We start from the raw sequence: 19,218 nt of genomic DNA on the forward strand, positions 1-19,218 counted from the left end.
TCCATTAATTGCATCTAATGGAATTGAATACATTTCTCTCCAGTGGTAAATAATTGATCAGCCAGTCTCACCAGACTGCTTTGTTGTCTGCACTTCTGGATGTAAAAAAACATGCATACCTTCTTGCTGCAAACACAAAACTGTATTTCTAAACTGATATATTTCTATTATGCAATTATTCTTATTGAGCGAAACATGCAGAAAATGCTTATTAGTTTTAAAACAACAGCTCACTTGTAAAGTAGAAAACACCAGGCACACAAACACGTGAGTTATATACACATTTATTTGTTATTCTGCATATGCTAATAGACGTAATGGGGAACAATGCTCTACAGAAATGTTGACATACATGTACCATAACGAAGTGTTCTGTGGTCACATAATTGTTCGGAGTACTACATGCATAGGCCTACAATGATGTTGCTTCTTACAGAAACAATCTGTAGCGCAGAATGTGTCTAATGATAATGTTCTCTAAAGTTGAACAGAAATAAACAAAATCAAAAACTGTAAGAGGCAGAATACACAGAGACTTAAGAAGAAACAATGAAGCTGTATGCGTTTCAGGGGGCAAGGTTTGGTAAGCACGCATGAGTGACGCAGACAATACCCATTCTCCCAGAGAAAATAAAGACACAGCCTTTCCACTCTGTACGGTGTCACAGAAGATAATGCCAGTGTGAGACAGTAAGACAGAGCAGTCATTTCACTGTCAGCTCACAAAATTCATTTCAGTATCCACACAAACATCATCCCAAGGGGATTTATCGGATCAATCCCAATCCCTTGTTTCTCTACCCTATCTGTCAAAATGAAGGATTACTCGAGGCCAACACAGGGACATGATCACTACAAACAAGGGATGAAAGACAACATGTTAAAGTGAACGTACAGGTACAGAAAAAAACATATCTTTAACGAGAAGGTTATCATAAAAAAAATGAGAACCACAACAACCTACGCTGACCCCGTATTTGACTTTGGAGAGTACCAGAGGATCTATGTTTCCAATGAGGGATCAATCATTTCAAAAATAATTGAATGCGCATTCACATGAATCTCTGATTATTAAGTTAAATGATGTTGGTCTGGGCATACAGGATGTAAACAGACAACGAAAAACATGGACCACAGGGGCTCACTAATATGATGGAACCATTTAGGAGGACTCCATTTCATCTTGGCCTTCTTTTCAACCCATTGATCCCAGCACCTGAGGGCATGCCATGGACTTAGAGCCCCTGGAGCTGCAGGGATTGGAGCACTTAGTGCTGTCAGCACGGGTATTAGTCAGATGACAGTCTAGGGATCTCTGCCGGTCTGTCTGTGGTCAGACACATTCTCTTTCTGTCTATTTATCATGAACTCTAACAGTCAAATTTCTTTCCCTTTGTTGGGGCTACTTTCTGTCTCACTGAAGACGGATGGGGGGTGGATACTGAATGGTGGTGCACAGATTACCCAGGAGGAGGGAGAAATATTGCCGCTCCTTACTCCAGGAGCCAAGACATCAATGTGGATTTGACAACATCACCTTTCAAAAAGTACAGAAGTAACTACTTGACAATAGCTGTTAAAGAAAAAAAGAAGAAAAAAACAAAAAAGAAAATCTATCCAATCGGAACATCAGAGAGTTATAGAAAACCTGAGAACTCAATAACATTACTTGTGTGTATTACATAAAGACCTGATTTCTCCTATAAAATTAGAATTTTTCTGTACAGTGCTATATGAACAAAGCAAAATGACTTGCTACCTTCTCATAAACAGCAGTGTTATGAAAAGGCACGCATCATTTCAACCACCATATGGCAGGAAATTGTGGTCGTGCTCCATTTTGGTTTAGAAAAAATAGAATTATTCTCAACGTTAATTCACAAAAAACATAAAATCCTTTGTGTGGCCATTGGAATTAGATTATTTTAATATCTTCCTCACATTTGTTAGATTATGTAAATCTAACAGCAATATAAAAGGCCCAAAGTGGTCAATTTGGATCCCTGTTTCCACAGATAATCAAATTTGAGGTCCATTGATATTTGGCATTAAGATGCTAGACAGCATATGCCAGCCATATAATACGAAAAAGAAAAAGTCAAATTCTCATTTGCATTGTTTGTTGAGATTCTGGTAAGTTGTAATACTGTTTTGCCTCGTATTAAAGATATAACATTTGAAAAATACAAGTAATTTCTGCCTGTACACTTACAAATCCCCTAGACAGAAAATAAAGTGCCACAATTCTTGGCCTGCATAGATTGCAGTATGCGGTATTGCACATTCCACACCTCTCTGTGAGAACACAAAAACATGATAATGATGCGGAAAAAGAAAGAAAACAATAAAACAAACAACAAAGAATTCACCCACGTATTTACTGTCAGTACCATTCTGGTTTGTGTGGCTTTCACAAACACACTGCTAGTACACTCATCCAAGTGTCATGCCGAAACAATAAATAAATATTCCAGCAAAAAGATTGGAATCAAAGGCAACATACAACAGATATTTTCAGTCAGTGTAAAACAAAAAGCAAGAAAGAAGAAAAGAGAAAAAAAAATAACTCCTTTGGGTTTAAGTTTGACTGAAAATAGTTTTGTTCACAATAAAACACAATAAATTACAGTCCAAGACACTACGGATATACAAAAAAAAAGATGCCTTAAACTTCTCAGCAGAATGGGATAAACTTGCAGTAGTATTGAAAAAAATGTCAACGACGACATCAGGGTGCTGAGGAGAGGATAATGAACACGATGCAGGTAAACAAACCATAAGGAAAACAAAACAAAAGCCATAACTTCTGTCATAATACATGTTATTACTGTCTATGTTACTATGCAGCTGAGATAGTTGAACGCCTGTCAGTGTGCTTGATTTGGTCCATTGATATCAGAAGGAATATTGTCATTTTTTAGTGGTAGTTTATCCCTTTTGAATCGCTAAAATAGACAATTGTAGTGTAAAGCATAAATATGAGTATTAATGACCAGATCTACTGTGCTGAATAAATAAATAGTCTTAACACTGTTTTATGGAATCTCACTTACCTACTATAGATTTTTTTTTACAACCAATCTAGACCTACGTATTTATTTACTACGTAATGTATTCTTAAAACTACTTTTAGATGTATATATATGACGTTGGAGAGTAAATAAGATTTATTTTTGTGATTTGGATGGAATCAAAAGGCTTGAACAAGGAGTAAAACATCTTTAACCTTGTTGTAACTTCTGACACCACATAATAAATAATGTTCAGTAGCAGTAGTAGCTGCTCGTTCTTGTCCTTAGTTACATACATATTTGGCAACTATAGGTGTATGCGTGTTAGGGGTGGTGTTTTTCAAAGACTGAATATTAGATGCTCAGCTGAAAGTTCAACAGTCAATATGAAAACCAAAAGCAATATGGTCAACATTACAGTTTCATACACCATTTTTCACACACAAAAAAATAAAACATTACAGGGTCATCATGGGAACACTTTGCATTTCCACAAAACGTAATGATATGTTTTTTTATAGGTCGCTACGATGCAACACCCAGTCTGAGGGCTCTCAACTCAACCCCCTCCACATCCCTCCTTTTCACATTACAAATATTTGTACCTTCAGTGACAGTTTTCCGATGCCAGCCTGTGCATTGTCATTGCTTTAGATGTCCTAGTATTTACAGTGGAGCGCTTTCAGCAAACTAAGCACCGTAAAATATCTGTCTTTTTCAAATGCATGCTTTTTACAGATAAGTCCCTCTGTGCATTTCCTTCTTTTGCTAGAAAAAGGAGACTGTCATTATGTACAATGGGGGGACCGAAATGTCAACATAAGTTGATGAATTCTCACTGTTTTTCAAGAGCCTCCTCCTCGAGCCCACTGTTTGCCCCAGAGTCATTCTCAAATCTGCATGGTGCACTGCAGTTTCTTTTTCAGCAAAATCACAACAACACAAGTAAAAGGGACTTGTCATGCCATGCAAAAATATCTCTCACTACAACTAAACCCTGGTCTTTTCTTTCCTGCTCTCCCACACACCAGGCTGAGGTTGCAGTGGGTCTGTAGTCCTTCTGAGCTTCTCTTACGGTCACATTCTGGTTTCACAGCTCGGAGACAGGCTTCCATCTCCGGGTATCAGGTGGATATCAGATGTAAACATGTGGTTCTCTACTTTGTGTCCACTTTGGTTGCTGTCAGCATTGACTTCCCCGTCTGCCTCGACCACAGCTTGGGTGCAATTTTGTGCTGCTGTCTTAGGTGACAATGGTGCAACGGCAGCTCCCGCCACTGCCATCAGATGCTTCTCCTTGTGGTTCTCTGTGGTTGGATCTTCATCGCCAGGTGGGGTGTCTACCACCAGCCTCTTCGGTGACAACGAGCAGGTCTCCTCCTCTGTGACTGGGAGCTGCTCCTCTGTACTCGGGATGAGCGGTGATGCCTCTCCCTCTGGGGTCTCGTCTTCTAGGATGCTGGAGCTGATGTCTCCAGGAGAGGTAGTGCTGGGCGGTGTTAGCGGGCCTTCAGCAGAGGTCTTGAAGTTAACCTGTAACTCCTTTATTTTAACAGGGTTATTCCCTCTTGGAGATTTCTGGATATTCTCCACAGCACTGTTAAAGCTCGCCCCTTCCTCTATGTGGAGTTCTGATCCATCACCTGGGTCAGCGGATTCATAGAGGCCATCTTTGAGTATGGTGCTCGGAGAGCTGGGGTCATCAGTGGCCCTCAGGTGGCTTAAATCAAGGAACGGTGGGGCCCTGGGGTGTCTGATTTGACAGCGCTCAGTATTTTCTTTATCAGAGTTAGAGTCCTGTTCTGTAAAGTCGGCTGAGCAGCCTTCAAAATTATCTGGAAAGGAAGGTTGGACCTCCTTCATCTCCAGCTCTACTTCCTTTTTTAATGTAAATTCGGGGCTTTGAGATTTCTTCGGCGAGACAGGGGCGGTCATGGTTGTGCTCAGAGTGCTCATGGAGCTTGTAGTGTTGAAGTTGGTGAAGGACTGTGACCTGGTCATATGGTTGTACATCTCCTCCAGTTTCAGCGCATTAAGGTGCTGTGGGGTCTGGCTTGTCTGCTGGGAACTTCCAGTAGTGTTGATGGTGATGCGAGGGGAGCTTTGCGGTTCAAGGTTTCTTTTAACCGGGGATTTCAGGTCAGTCTCTGAGGAGGCGTGCCTGGTTGAGCTGCCCCATCGGCTCGGCGACATGTGGTTGTCCAGGGAGGTCTTTTCCTCTCCTTTCTCCACCACCACATCCATTAGTTCCATACTGCGGGCAAAGGCATCTTTTAGGTTCATTGACACAATGCTGCCATTCCTTTTGGCTCTCTCCAAAGCCTCCCTCCTCTTGATGGCCTTCTCTTGCCTCTTCTGCTCTTTGTAGAACTCAGAGAAGTTGTTGACAATAATCGGGATGGGTAGGGCAATTACCAGCACTCCTGCGATGCAGCAGAGCCCACCAACAATTTTTCCAAGTAAAGTCTGTGGGTAAATGTCACCGTAACCCACCGTAGTCATAGTAATGGTTGCCCACCAGAATGAGGCGGGGATACTGGTGAATTTGGTGGCATCTTCATCTTTCTCAGCAAAGAAGACCAAGCTGGAAAATATCATGATGCCCATGGCAAGAAATAAGATGAGCAGCCCCAGTTCATTGTAGCTCCTTCTCAAAGTAAACCCAAGAGACTGGAGCCCTGTGGAGTGCCTGGCCAACTTCAGGATCCTCAATATCCTCATGATCCTGAATATCTGCACCACACGGCGCACATTTTGGAACTGCAGCACACTCTTGTTGGACTCAGTTAGGAAGATTGTGACATAGTAGGGCAAGATGGCCAGCAAGTCAATGACATTTAGCGGGCCTTTAAAGAACTTCCACTTGTTGGGAGAGGAGAGGAAGCGAAGGAGGTACTCCATGGTGAACCAGGCGATACACACGGCCTCCACGTGGGCCAGCTGGGGATTATCGTTGGCCTGGCCAAACTCATCTGTGACCTGCAGCTCTGGTAAGGTGTTGAGAGACAGAGCGATAGTGGAGAGGACGATGAACAGGATCGAGAAGATGGCTAGAATCTGTAAGAGAGAACAGAGAGGAATACACTATTAGCAGGCTTCCAAGAGATGTGTCTATGTTCATGTGAGGTCTTTATTAATACACAGAAAAAAAAGGATACATATTCACAATTATTGTAAAAACACACAAGGCTTCATCCATTAAATGCTAGGTTAAGATATATATATATTGTGTTGTCCTTCTCAATTAACATGTCATGGCTCAGTAGTGACACGCACACTGTGAATCACCATGGGTGTCTGCATGATATATTATTGTTTATATTGACAAAGGTATATAGCAAATATATATTTTTAAATGACAAAATAAGGTAGCAAATGACTCAAATAAACAAATAAAATGCATTTTTGAATGAATGCAGCATTGCAGAATAGACTATTTAATGATTGAGATATTTAAATAAAGGGGAAATAACTAGGCCAGTAGTCTATTTTGGAAGAAGAAGAGTGTGTTTGTGTGTGTGGATCCATCTACAATAGATAAACAGACTTTGGCTCCACCTATTGGCAAGAGTCTAAAATCCCCTTTATCTGTCTCAGAATATCATTTATTGTTTTCATTGTTAAAAGAAAAGTAACTGCAAGCCAGTTTTTTAAAACTTCTGTGTGTACTTGTGCAATTTCTGATGCTTTGATATTGTTTTATGTGCCTTCTGCTCAGTAAAAGCGATAGATACGAATATCCTGCATAATCCTATGAGGTTAGCACAGCGTGAGGCTGTGTTTTAGCTCTTTACCTTGACCAGGATTTATTGACATTGATATATTAAATCTGACTTCTAACTGGGGTTGTGTATTTATAAAATGAGTTTGTGTAAGCAATATATGGTGAGTGTTTGACTGTAACATCATGTTATGTGATGAGTATGCGTGCCTTGTTAATACAGAGTGACAAGTATTAATTACATAGTTCTCTCATCATTCGTCCCTTCATTTATATAGCCCTCCCTATGTTTTATTACCGGTGGAAAGATATATCCATACAATGCTACAGGGATTAGCTGAAGTCCTTTTCCCACAGCTCAACTCAGTCAGGAGTCTCAGCCCACTCAGGGGAAGGGTGTCTGTCCTGCATACTGTAGTGCAGCATAACCACAACAATCAACCCAACGCCAGTGCATTCTTTCGGGTAAAAGCCTCTTAGACCCACGAAACATATAAGATATTAAAATCTAATGAACAAAGATTGAAAAGTCTCAGTCCAGATAGGAAAACAAGGCACCCTGAATACTAATCATAAACCGCATCAGGTTGCAGAACACACTGATTATCTTACATAAATTTACACAGCGCAGTCTGGAGACAGTCAGTGTGTGTCCTATAAGACTTTGACAAATGTCACGTACGAGTGAATATCATGCAGGGATGGAGCTCAAGGATTTTTCAAAGGTGTTCAGCTACTTCTATAGTCTATCAATTAGCCTTGAGCTAACACTGCCATGTTGGGCCACAGCCTTGTGCCGCTGCCTGAAATAGATGTAAGAAATCCCTTCTATTAGGCGGGAAAATTAGGAGAAAATAGGGATTGAGACAGATTGCAAAATAGAGAGAAAGGGGTGTCGTGGCTCAGCAGAGGACGTGTTATCACAAAATGAATGCTCCCGCTGATTAGGTTAAACCTATTAAGGCTAAGTGAGACAACCTGGGCCTGGCCTGCCAGCGAGTTGAAAGGCTGGAGTCACAGTAAGGACGCACACAGTTTCCATACCCAGGAACTTTTTGGCAAGCACATTTGAGGCTCCCCCCCTTTTGGCTAAATTCGATCAGAGGACCTTTGCTTGTGTTCCTGCTGCTGAACACCTCGGCACCATGTCAGCACCAAAGGTAGAAGAGTAGATTAGAGCATGAAATAACGATTGTGATCAGTTTACAGGCTTACATGGTACATTGTGTTGCTCATGCAGCTGAGTTATTCAGATACAAGTATAAGAATAAACATGAGTTATGAAAACACAGGCTAAAGGTCAATCATTCTTTTGAAGGCCAGTATGCTTTAAATAGATTTGCACTACCTGCCTCAGAAGAGACAGTTAATCTTCTACTGTTCTACACTTTGGAACAAATGGACCTACACTGTGTGGCTGCATGGATGGACTTGAACACTAACACACTCACAGACAAAGAGAAAGTGATTAATGTTTTCATTGACCCACACCCATGTAATCTCACCTTCCTACACACCCATGCATCCCTTGCTCATGGACACCACCAAATGGCATTTGAACATGAGGATGAGCAATCCTGAGGTGGCTTGCATTAACCTGCTGTAATTGCGTGGGAGTAGTTAGGAAGATACATTACTTGGACTCAGTCGTCTTTGCCCCTAATTTGCATGTGCGGTGGCATTCAGTGTAGCATCTATTGCCCGGGGTGCTGTCTTAAAAGAGGGAAATGAGTGCAGCTACGCCAGTTGACCTGGAAGTGACTCAGCAGAGGAAAACTACCAGAGACAATTCACAAGATACTTCATTGAACCGGACAATTTCAAATAGCTGGGAAAGTTCTTTGAACAATAGTTCAAAGAGTAAAATAACTGGGATTACAACTCGTGAATAGAAATTGCTCAATTTAAAGTAAAAAAATACGAGTCTATCTTTCCGGTCCCGGTGGAGGTTCCAACCTCAAGATGCAGTCAGGTCTGCGTCAGGTCAGTCATGAGTTTAGAGGTTAATGTCTTTAGATGATTAGGTCATGTGTGATAAGCTTTAGCTGTCTGTGTCTTTTCAGGTGCTCTTCTATCCCTTTACCAATTCTACTGCAAAGATTGCTGAGCATGACTGTGTTGAAAATTGCTTCACTTTGAGACCTACAATGAGATGAAAAGTAAATGAAGAAAGAGCGAAAAGGATTTCTCTGAATACTTTGGTCTTTACTCCTGAGGAAATTAAAAAACACACCAAGAAAAAGTAAATCACTTGACGAATGTCTTCACAAAAAGAAAAAACACCCGGCTAAATCCCTCAAGGGACATTTAAAAAAAATAGTGCCTGGGCCAGTGTCGGCAGCAGTTTACGAGAATGTATTTTGTGCACGAAGGGAGCGAACGTGCTTTATCCACCAACACCCACCCTCATAATTTCAGTTCTGCAGCTCCTTTAATAATAGATCCCATGGGAGACCTGAGCAGGGAGTATGAAGTTGATTCAGAGGAAAAAAAAGACAAAAGAGCCACTGAGTTAAGAGTCCTCTTCTCTGGGCCTCTGATGCGAGAACCAACTCCCCACTCCTCTCTTTCAGTTCCCACAGGAGGGACTCAACGGGCCCACTAACTTCTGTCTAACTGTCCTGTCATTATGGCAGCCCTGTGGTCGCACATTGACACCCCTACGTCTGCCAGCATCCCCATCATTCCTTAGTTTGAGGTAAAAAAAGATGCTATGTGAAAAGATGCTTCACCAGTGGCACATCTGCCACCTATGGGGAGCCTATTGATTGTGTACACCTCACATTATGGCCAGCAAGCCCTATATTGATCTCCTTGCTCAGAGCGCTTATGGACCATGATCAACCTCTGAGGTCCCAACTGATTCTCTCTACTTCCCCTTGTGTCATCAATTTGTGCCGGACAAATTGAGCCATTCCTAAGGTATGATAATTTTTCCCTGCAAAATCAATCCAGATGATTATGGTTATGGTAATGTGGATTGATCCCTGGACTTGTGCACTATTTTATCTCCTGAGACTGTATCTTTTCCAGTTGGATGAGCCCGTCAACGCCACAGCTCTGTGCATGCTTTAAAACAAAGAATAATCTGGTAATTCGGTCAACTATCACACTATGTTTACATGAACCAGTGAGCAATTTCATTTCACTTTTCAGACCAATGGCTCCCTTCATATGCTAGAAATAGGTTTAAAATAGGTTTATTACATCCCAAATGGCAAACTCTGACTCTAATATGTGCACAAATTCTGTTCCCAGCAATTAATTATATTCAAGATGTAATATAGCTTCTTAGGGAACTTGGCACACATACTTTAAGATAGATTTATAAGGCATGGATAGTGAGCGTATGACTTGAATACATGCACCTTTAGAGGGAATGGTCATTAATCAACCAACTAGCAGAGACATCTTCCCTCCCACTCTGTCATTATTCTTCTGGTTGAGTGCCTTTTTTATGGCTACTTTCCAAAGACTTCACAGAGCGAGAAAAGCAGAGGGGGAATGTGATATTTGGTGGTCGTCCACTGTTTTATCCCACAGCTCCTGCGAGGTTCAGATAGGTTTGGAGGAATGCCACAGTTATTACAATTTAGGCCTCAATTCTAAAGTCATTAGTCTATCGACAATATAATTGAGCTCATAAAGCACTGGAGAGAGAAAAATAGCAAAACTGATTTGATTGAATCCCTTGAAACTGATGCAATATGTGTGTGGTCATTGAAATATGTCCATTTTTATTTGTTTTATAACTTTGCAATATGTGATAAAAGAAAACACTCTGGTTTCCATCTGGCCAACTATATTAGGCAAGTCCAGTGGGAGGTCAGTGCAAGAAAAACTATTGAGCTCTTCACAATGTCTCTGACAGCTGTCAGTGCAGTCAATAATTGCAGTGGATATATCGCATTAGTCTTGCATAAAGCAGCGTCACCGTGTGTCACTTACAATTGAATTTGTCATTAGTCAGTTAGACTCTATTACGTGTCCTGTGCTGGGCAACCTTTATTAGGAGTATTAGCATGATCACAATTTTGATCTCAGGTGCCTTACGATCAGGATGACGTATGAACTTTGCAAGTGAATTATTTTCTCTTGTTGATTTTTTTTAACAGCACAAAGCTTTACACACTGAAGTCTTTCTCAGTTTTATATTATATTTGGTGGAGGCATGCATCAGCATGGGACCTGAGGGCTCAGAGTGCTGAGAGTGTGAGGTTCATTTAGCCGCACAACAATCAGTTGATTGGGCTGACAGCCTTTGGGAGGAACCTTAATCAATAACCAATTATTATCAGTGGCATTACAGGCCTTGCACACATATTGGTTACAAAGTGCTTCAGTTAATTATTCACCATGATATTATAGGAGGAAGAACAAATAAATAAATAATATACAAATACAAATGGCCCATCTACATTACTGCATAATGCCCCTCCGCCATGCACACATTCTTCAGTGTTCCTACTGGTGGAGTGTATTCCCTCATGGTCACTGTACTGTTTCATTTCATCTCTTCATTAAACTTCATCATGTTCCCATTTCTTCCAATTCTCGTAAACACATTTGTTGTGTGCTTTTCACTCTCTCTCTCCCTCAAAGGCCTTCTTCTCTTTTCCAGGCTTTATTTATACTGATATTTGTTTGTGTGTTACTTTTTTTTTTGTAGCCACAGGGAGGAAAGTGGGCTAGTATGAAATATTTATAGAGTGCGATCATGCGTCCGGCCAGTACTTGCACAAAAGCGCCTTCTTAGAACAATCAACACAGCCGAGTGGATAAGCGTGTGGCGCAGATGAGTTTTGGTTAAACGATTATACATAAAAAAAATTACGTATAAGTGAACATATTGTACACATATGACCAGAATCCCAATGAAGACTGTTGATAATTTACAGGGAAATGTGCCAGTGCTTAAATCCCTGAGTGCTGAGATTTGGCAGCAGCATAGAGAAAACAAATCTGACTTTGATTGTGATGTTGCAGTCACATTGTGGTGGTGTGAAGGAGAAACCAGATGTTTGTTGTTTTCAGGGGAGGAGTGACACTGTTAGAAAATTCAGACTACCTGCAACTAAACTAGATACGCATGGGAAGTTGAAAGGTTCAGCTATAACAATGTTTTGTTTGTTTGTTCATGCACTTAGTTGATTAAATTATTTATTGGAAATAAGTCATTCAGTAGGACATCGTACTGATTAGTCTAATTATTAGTCAAAACAATGGCTCTTTGATTTCACACGAGAATAAGTAAAAGTCTTTATTTAGCTGAAATGACAATGGTTTGCTAGCAGATTTAGTTAACTAAAACTGAGATGTTTTTATCTATTGTGATTCTAAAAAATCATGTAGTTGGCTAAATTAAAAACTACGAGACATTAAATGTAGGCTAATGTTAGCGTACTACTGTGTCAGTTAGCTGTGTATGCTAACATTTTCAAGTTAATGACCCTCCAAACTGCATTCATCAGCTGGATGGAAATTAAATATTCAATCGTCTACTGTGACTTTTTTTTCATCCAAGTTTGTCAAGTTAATAAACGTGACATCCAGCTATGCTGACCACGCAGCTTTTTTAGGCCCTGTTGCATCACAGCATAACAGCACTCAGGTAAACTGAAACATTTATAAACAGGCTGCCCAACAATGCTTTTCACAGTCTCACGTTTGCAACAGCTAAGCCTCCAATGCCAAACATTACATCACAAGCTAGCGGGGCCATTTCTGAGCTCAACCTTGGGATAAATTCCACAACTCTGCTTCTCAATCAAGTGTATCCATTCATTTATTTATAGCTTTGATATGATCCTTGAGCCATCTGCTTACTGAAATAGATAACCTAATGCTTGGTCCATCCTATTATATATCCTATAACATAGCCCTCTTCCTCTGATATCAGATTTATACTCCCAGTAGTCTTCGGCACAGATATGATTGCAGTTCAACAATACTTCATCGGGGTATGAAAAAAAGGATTCCCTCAGTGTGCGGATGCTATTTCCGTGGACGACTCAGCAGTTTTGTAAATTAAGCGTTGGATGTAAAAGCCTTACAAGAAGGGCGGTGAGGAAAGTCAAGCACAGTGCGCAACAAAGCATTTAAAGCAAAGAACAAACTGACATTCAAGATGTCTTGATTGGTCAAATCACGTCAATCTGTGTCGCTCTCTTTATCTGGCGCTCTCTGTCCGTTCTCTATAATCTGTTCATCACTGTTGCCCTCTAAGTCACCTTGCAGCAAATCACGGGCCGTGACTTTCACAACACAAATGTCAGGAACTAAAGCGAGAGAGCGAGAATAAGCGCTCACAGGCAGAGGGAGACAAGGGTGCACTAAATCTGAAGCAGACTGAAGCAAAACTATATTTCGTACTACACAAAATTACAAAGATATGGGAGCAAATTTTCTTTCATGAAGCAAAACACATTCCTAATAGGTTTAAGCAGTAATCTAATCCTAGTGGGCGAAATTCCTTTAAAAGTAGTGGTAAATGTTCGTGGTAACATTTGTAAGAACTTGCCATGAGCTGGGAGACAGCCAGGGCTGAAGGTCTGCTTGTTCCTCGGCCTCTGTATTCTGTTAACATTACTTTGTTGCTGTGTAATTGCTTTGGCAGTGTCTTACCATCACAATAAATCGTTCTCATGATCTAGGTATATATATATTTACACAGGAAAACAATTTAAACAATGTCCTTGCTGCACGTCCTTTCCCCGCCAGGAAAGATGGTGGTGGATGTGGAAAAAGTATGTGTGCGTGTGCATATGTTTCTGTGCATGTGGAGAACAAGCCTTCGGCCATCATGGCGTGATAACATTATTAACCTATATGCTTCTGACTCCCCCTGAGAGAAGAGAACAGCAGGCAGACCAGAGATACAGCCAGTTCACTCCACACACGTATGCACATGTACATGCACATGAGGGGTTTTCCAGTATGTATGTTCAGTATTTGTGCAAACTATACAAACACGTGGCCATTATACTCTATCTGCAAGCACAAAAGATGAATCTTTCAAAGCCATAACACCAAAGGACAACAACATAATCACAATAGATAACTTTCTTATGTTGGAGTAATTTTCAGCTGAACAGCTATGGGTTTCCGCAGGGGTTTGTGTCTTCATGTGTGACAGAGAGAGCGAGCGAGAGAGAGAGCACCAGAGAGAGCAGTCAACAGGGCTAAGTGTAATTACCGCTAAGTGCGATCACTGCGGTAATCATCTGGCCAAGGCCACATAATCAACACTTCCTCGAGCCACAGACCAGAGAAAGGAAGGAAAAACAAACGTGCAGCTCAGACCCCAGAAAAGTTCATATTCCTCATGATGCTCTGAGTGCTGCAAATAACTCGCTGGGCGCTCGGCTGCTCCAGAGATTTGTCTGTACATATGTAGATAACAACACAGGAAGGATCTCTAACAAGCTCCTCCACCTCTGAGTCTCCTGATAACATCATCCATCTGAGCTTGGAGGCTGAGGGAGGATGGGAAGGTGGTGAAGAAGTGTGTGTGTGTGTGTGTGTGTGTGTGTGTGTGTGTGTGTGTGTGTGTGGTGCTTTCCAGAAATGTACTCAGCATAAGAATTTCTCTCTTGCCACCTCTCTGGGGTGCTTTTCCTTCACAAAAAAGTTTGGGTAAACCTCACAGGAAAAACTCTCCTCTCCACCTCCCACACATAAGCACACACACACACCACACACACACACACACACACACACACACACACACACACACACACACACACACACACACACACACATCCACACGCACACACACACACAAACAAACCAATACATACAGCACAAATGCTTGTAAAATGCCTCGTACTTTCTCACAATCCCTTTTCTCTTATTTCAAAACACACTGTCACATTTAGCCACACTCAGCGGGCTCGTACAGCTCAAAGCATTACATCCTTAAATAAAAAAGATAATCCCCCCCCCCTCTCTCTCTCCTCTCCTCTCCGCTCTCTCTTTCTCTCTCCTCCTCCTCTTCCACTCTCTACTCGTACCTCTATCTGTTATCCTCAATGACTACACGTCACCTTGCCGTCTGAGTCAAACTCTGTAACCACGGGCATGTCTCCCAGCACTACTAGCACAAGTTGAGCAGAAAACAGCTTTCTGACTTTAACATTCAGCTGAGTGATCCACAGAAGCCCCACGAGCAGCGGGATGATGCTGACAGATTTCAGGGTAAAGAGAGGCTACTCGGTCCATTGGAATTCAAATCAAAACGCTCCAATGAACGCTCTCATGAATTCCAACAACATGAGATAACATTTGCAGTTCAGGGGAAACTTTTGTTGAAAGTTGTGTTTATTACGTTGGCTTTAATTTCCCCCGAGTAGTCCCTTGTGGTTTAGGGAGAGCTTGACAAGGTATAGCCACAAGAGGGAGCTCCTCCCTGTAGCGCTGAATTCTACTAGTGGAAATGCCTTTTTTATGACTGTGATTTGATTTCCTCCATTTTTTTTGCAAGGTCAGTTGGGGGTGGAGAGAGATCTCACTGTCAAGCTCCTGAGTTTTGATGCGCAAAAGAGGAGTTGAGATAATCCCTTGTCTACTCTATCCTTCACGCAGAGAATTAAAAACACAAGCTTTTCCTTCTTTCTCTGTCTCGTTTGGGATTGCAGGAGGAGTGGTCACAGAGGAGTCAGCTAATCCTAATCAAGTATGAGAAATAAAGCACAACCATGAGTCCTGAATGGCACTCCATTTCATTTATATTCCGCACCACATCAGCATCCACCCCGACACCATCGCTCCAAAAATGTGAACTGTTGACTATTGGCTTCAAATGTACACATGTGCCAATCTCAATTGTACGTCTCACAAAGTCTCTTTCAAGGTATGTGCTTGTGTTGCAAAGCCCTCCAATGTGGCTTGGTTGATTTATTGTTATTCAGCATCACTTCCAAGGACAGACCTGCACCTTCATCACTATCTGTCTTTGAACACTTCACTCACACAAACACACACTGGGATGTCTTTTTCTGTCTTTCCTCTGGGAAACTTGGGTGAATATGAACCCAAACTATGTTTACCACGAGAAACACACCAAACTGACACAGGGTTTCCTCTGTAATGAGATGTACCCTGATGATGTTTGCATGAATATATTCATGAGTGAGACGGACACATAAGGAGATACATGACATTCCCAATAGCAACAACAGACAGCAAAGCCAGCAAACAAACAGCAAAGAGGAAAACTAATTAACAAAGAGACATGAAACATCCTCTTTTAATACAACCGTTACACGTGAATTGATTAATATCAGAGCATGAATACGGATGCTTCAAATCCCGCACCATCTTCCAAAGTCCTTTTTTTAGAACAACTTCAGTTTGGTCCTCTTCATCCCAATTACCAAAAAACACCTTAACATTTCCGTCTGCTCCCGTGAAAGAGAGAGGCTCAGCGGCCGTGGTGTCAACAACATCTTGACGCCGGTCCCCGTAACCATAGAAACTTGTGAACGGCATCCCCGGTTCTCATTTCTGAAAGGCGGCAGTCATCACAGAATAACAGCGGAAGAGATTTTGCGCCCGTCAAGGCTTAAGCTATCTTATTTTGTCACTGAAATAATTTTATTGAACAAAAACATGCTGCTCTCTCCCTCGCCGTCACGGTGTGCCACTATGCCGACTTTAGTAATGACTCGTGCTGGATCATACTCAGTGGTCTTCAGCAACAAAAGAACAGCCGACAAACCACAACAGAAATGTGACTTTGGAAAAAAAAAAAAAGTGGTATGAATGACTGAGCGATTGAGCTGAGTGCTGCTTCATGGCAGATGAAAGCAGGGAGCGCTGATAAGGGAGCTGTAATAACAAACAGACATTCACAGCCTTTGTTCCTCTGCAAATGAGCGTGATGATCGTCAGGCTTGGGAGCGGCGCTGGGTGACTGTTTCCATGGCGTTAGAACGAGGTAAGCCGCTGTGTGTGTATGTGTCCATCTGAGTGGGTGGTAGCGCCGTGTGTAGGTTGGGGTGGAGGCTCGGGTATTATTGATAGGTTGCCCGTCCTTGAGAAGGCCAGATTGGGACGCCCCCACTCTTCACGGGAGATTTCCTTTAATTAATCCAAATGAGGACACACTTGCATTTGTCACACACACACACACACACACACGCACACGCACGCACGCACACACACAAACACACACAAACACACACACACACACACACACACATAAACACGCACAGACGACTGCATGCAATCAGCAGCACAGAAGTAAGGTGGAGGATGAACATGTCGGACAGTTTAAACGGATTTTACAGATAGTACTCTGAAAGTCACATGATGAAATTAAATTCAAATGAATTAGCAAATATGTTGTAGCTAAGAGTTTACAGTTCTGTGGGATGTGAGGCTGTACAGGCATTTACTATACATCTTCTGGGAATCATGAATGTAGCAAATTGAATGGCAATCCATCCAATGGTTGCTCTATTTCAGTCTGGACCAAATGGGTGGACCGACCAGCATTGCGCTCATTAGAGCCATCCTACTAGCAATTTGCATTTGGCGTGAAGGATTTTGACTTCCAATATGAACAAAAATGAACAATACGCCTCCACCCGGAGGTGATTGAGATGACCTGGCTACACTTTTGGGGAGCTGTCATGCTGCCGTGGGTATCTTGTCCCTAAAATCATGAATAATGGTGATAAATCATTGCGATCTCAACATTAATTAAAATGTATCTGCAGAACTGCAGAATAGCCTCGATTACATTTTCCTGCAATTCTGACTCCCATGAAGTGATTTGATTTAATAATAATTCATATTTTTTATTTGTGTATCTGTGTCCGTCACTTGTGTTGGCAAGCATTTCAGTGTGAATATGAGTCAGCGTGGCCATCCGGCTTATGGCCCAGTCAAATCAGGTAATCAGCACAGCTGTGCCGGAGCAGGTATACGATTAACAAATCTGTGTGTATAAGACGATAAGCTGCCGAAACATTTCCGCAAACACCGAGAGTGTTTCCATGCAGGTGGGGGGGGGGAGACGCTGAAAATGAAAAGTGAATTGTGCAATCAGATATTTTGCCTATCACCTCTCATGTGAGGGAAGGAGAAAGTAACTGCTCACAACCCCTCCCAATATCCTTACTAAAGATAAACTTCAAATCCTATTAAACCTATCCTCAATCATCCTGAGTTTGGATGGTATGAATGCCTATGTTGATTCAACACCCAGAACCACGGGTCCCCGCAGGAGGCAGAGGAGAGGTGAAAGTACAGTCTCTGGTGTTGCAACACGGCAACGGTAGATTCTCAACATGGGTGAAGCACCCTGCTGCAGTTATGACAGTGTGGGGGCTCAGGGTGTGAGATAAGAGAACGTGAGAGTTAAGCATACACGTGGAGACACGGCAAAAGACACAAGATTATAGCAAAGTACTGGCTGATGATAATATAATCATCATGCCGTGACCTTTGGGTTCAGTTGCTTGGAGGGGCACAAAACAGGACAAAATGTAAAAGTAGTGAGTTAGAAGAGATGCTGCACTTCAAGCGGAAGACCCAATTTAAGCACCCGTGTTGGCAAACGTCTGCACTGCTGCTAGAAGACACACAATCCCAACCGGCTCTGTGGCTGAATGTGACCTTTGGACTCTTTGAGGCTCATGCAGTTTTCATGCTAATAGCCTCTCTCAAAGGCTGTGTAGTACAAGAACAAATCCAAATGAAATCCCATAAAAGTCTGACAAACCAAGTCTAAATTGAGTAGATGAGAGCAGGCATGTTTACATGCATACAAACGTTCTGAAAGCCAATTCATCAACAATAAACAATTATTATCATTATGATAATGATCTTTTTCAATGTCTCAGCTTTTCATATGTGAGGATCTTCTGCTTTTACCTTTACCTTAAATTAAATGTATTTGGATGCTGGGCAGATGGTTGAACACAACTAGAAATCTTTCACTATATTCTGATATTTCAGACTAAATATTGAATCAACAAAAAGGAGCACGCAGTAGAGTGCAGATCTCCACCAGGTCAGTTTGCAACGACCACGGCAATAACATCTCACCTCTATCTCACGGGTATAACTGCGATGTTAGGCAATTATTTAGATAATTGATCAGATAAAAAACTTGAAAGCAGAATCAATAGCTAAAACAAGTCTTGCTTTGCTACTATAATAATCCATTCCGTGTTAATGCAACAAGTGTAAAACCATTTACAAGACACCACCGAGCAGAATGCACAAAAAAAATACAGAAACAAGTGGAAAACAACATAATCAGTGCTCATGCTGCTGGGAAGATGTGTGACATATTGTGCTTCATCCAAAATCCAATGAAGAGTGAACACACAATTAAATTGTTACACACCGCCATCCTTGGATGTGTAATCCAATTACTGAAGGAACTCCTGTGCTCCTTTAGAAGACTGTGAAGTGGATCAGCAGTGTTGACAAAGATGATATAATCTCTGGACGTAACACTTGTACAGTTCTGTC

The 19,218-nt window shown here is 41.7% G+C and overlaps 1 protein-coding gene across 1 annotated transcript in view; it reads right to left on the minus strand.

Moving 5' to 3' along the window:
* Window positions 1-324: 324 nt before the first annotated feature.
* The window catches only part of LOC137788722 (potassium voltage-gated channel subfamily B member 2-like), a 76,462-nt gene continuing 57,568 nt past the window's right edge, over window positions 325-19,218 (minus strand). The window contains exon 3 of the mRNA XM_068581753.1: window positions 325-6,068. Within this exon, the coding sequence (XP_068437854.1) occupies window positions 4,089-6,068 (1,980 nt within the window). The 3' untranslated portion in view covers window positions 325-4,088. The remainder of the gene's footprint in view (window positions 6,069-19,218) is intronic.

This window comes from Clinocottus analis, unplaced genomic scaffold (genome assembly GCF_023055335.1).
Source record: "Clinocottus analis isolate CAN_PGR_092001 unplaced genomic scaffold, fCliAna1.0.p SCAF_18, whole genome shotgun sequence".
Classification (NCBI taxonomy): Eukaryota; Metazoa; Chordata; class Actinopteri; order Perciformes; family Cottidae; genus Clinocottus; species Clinocottus analis.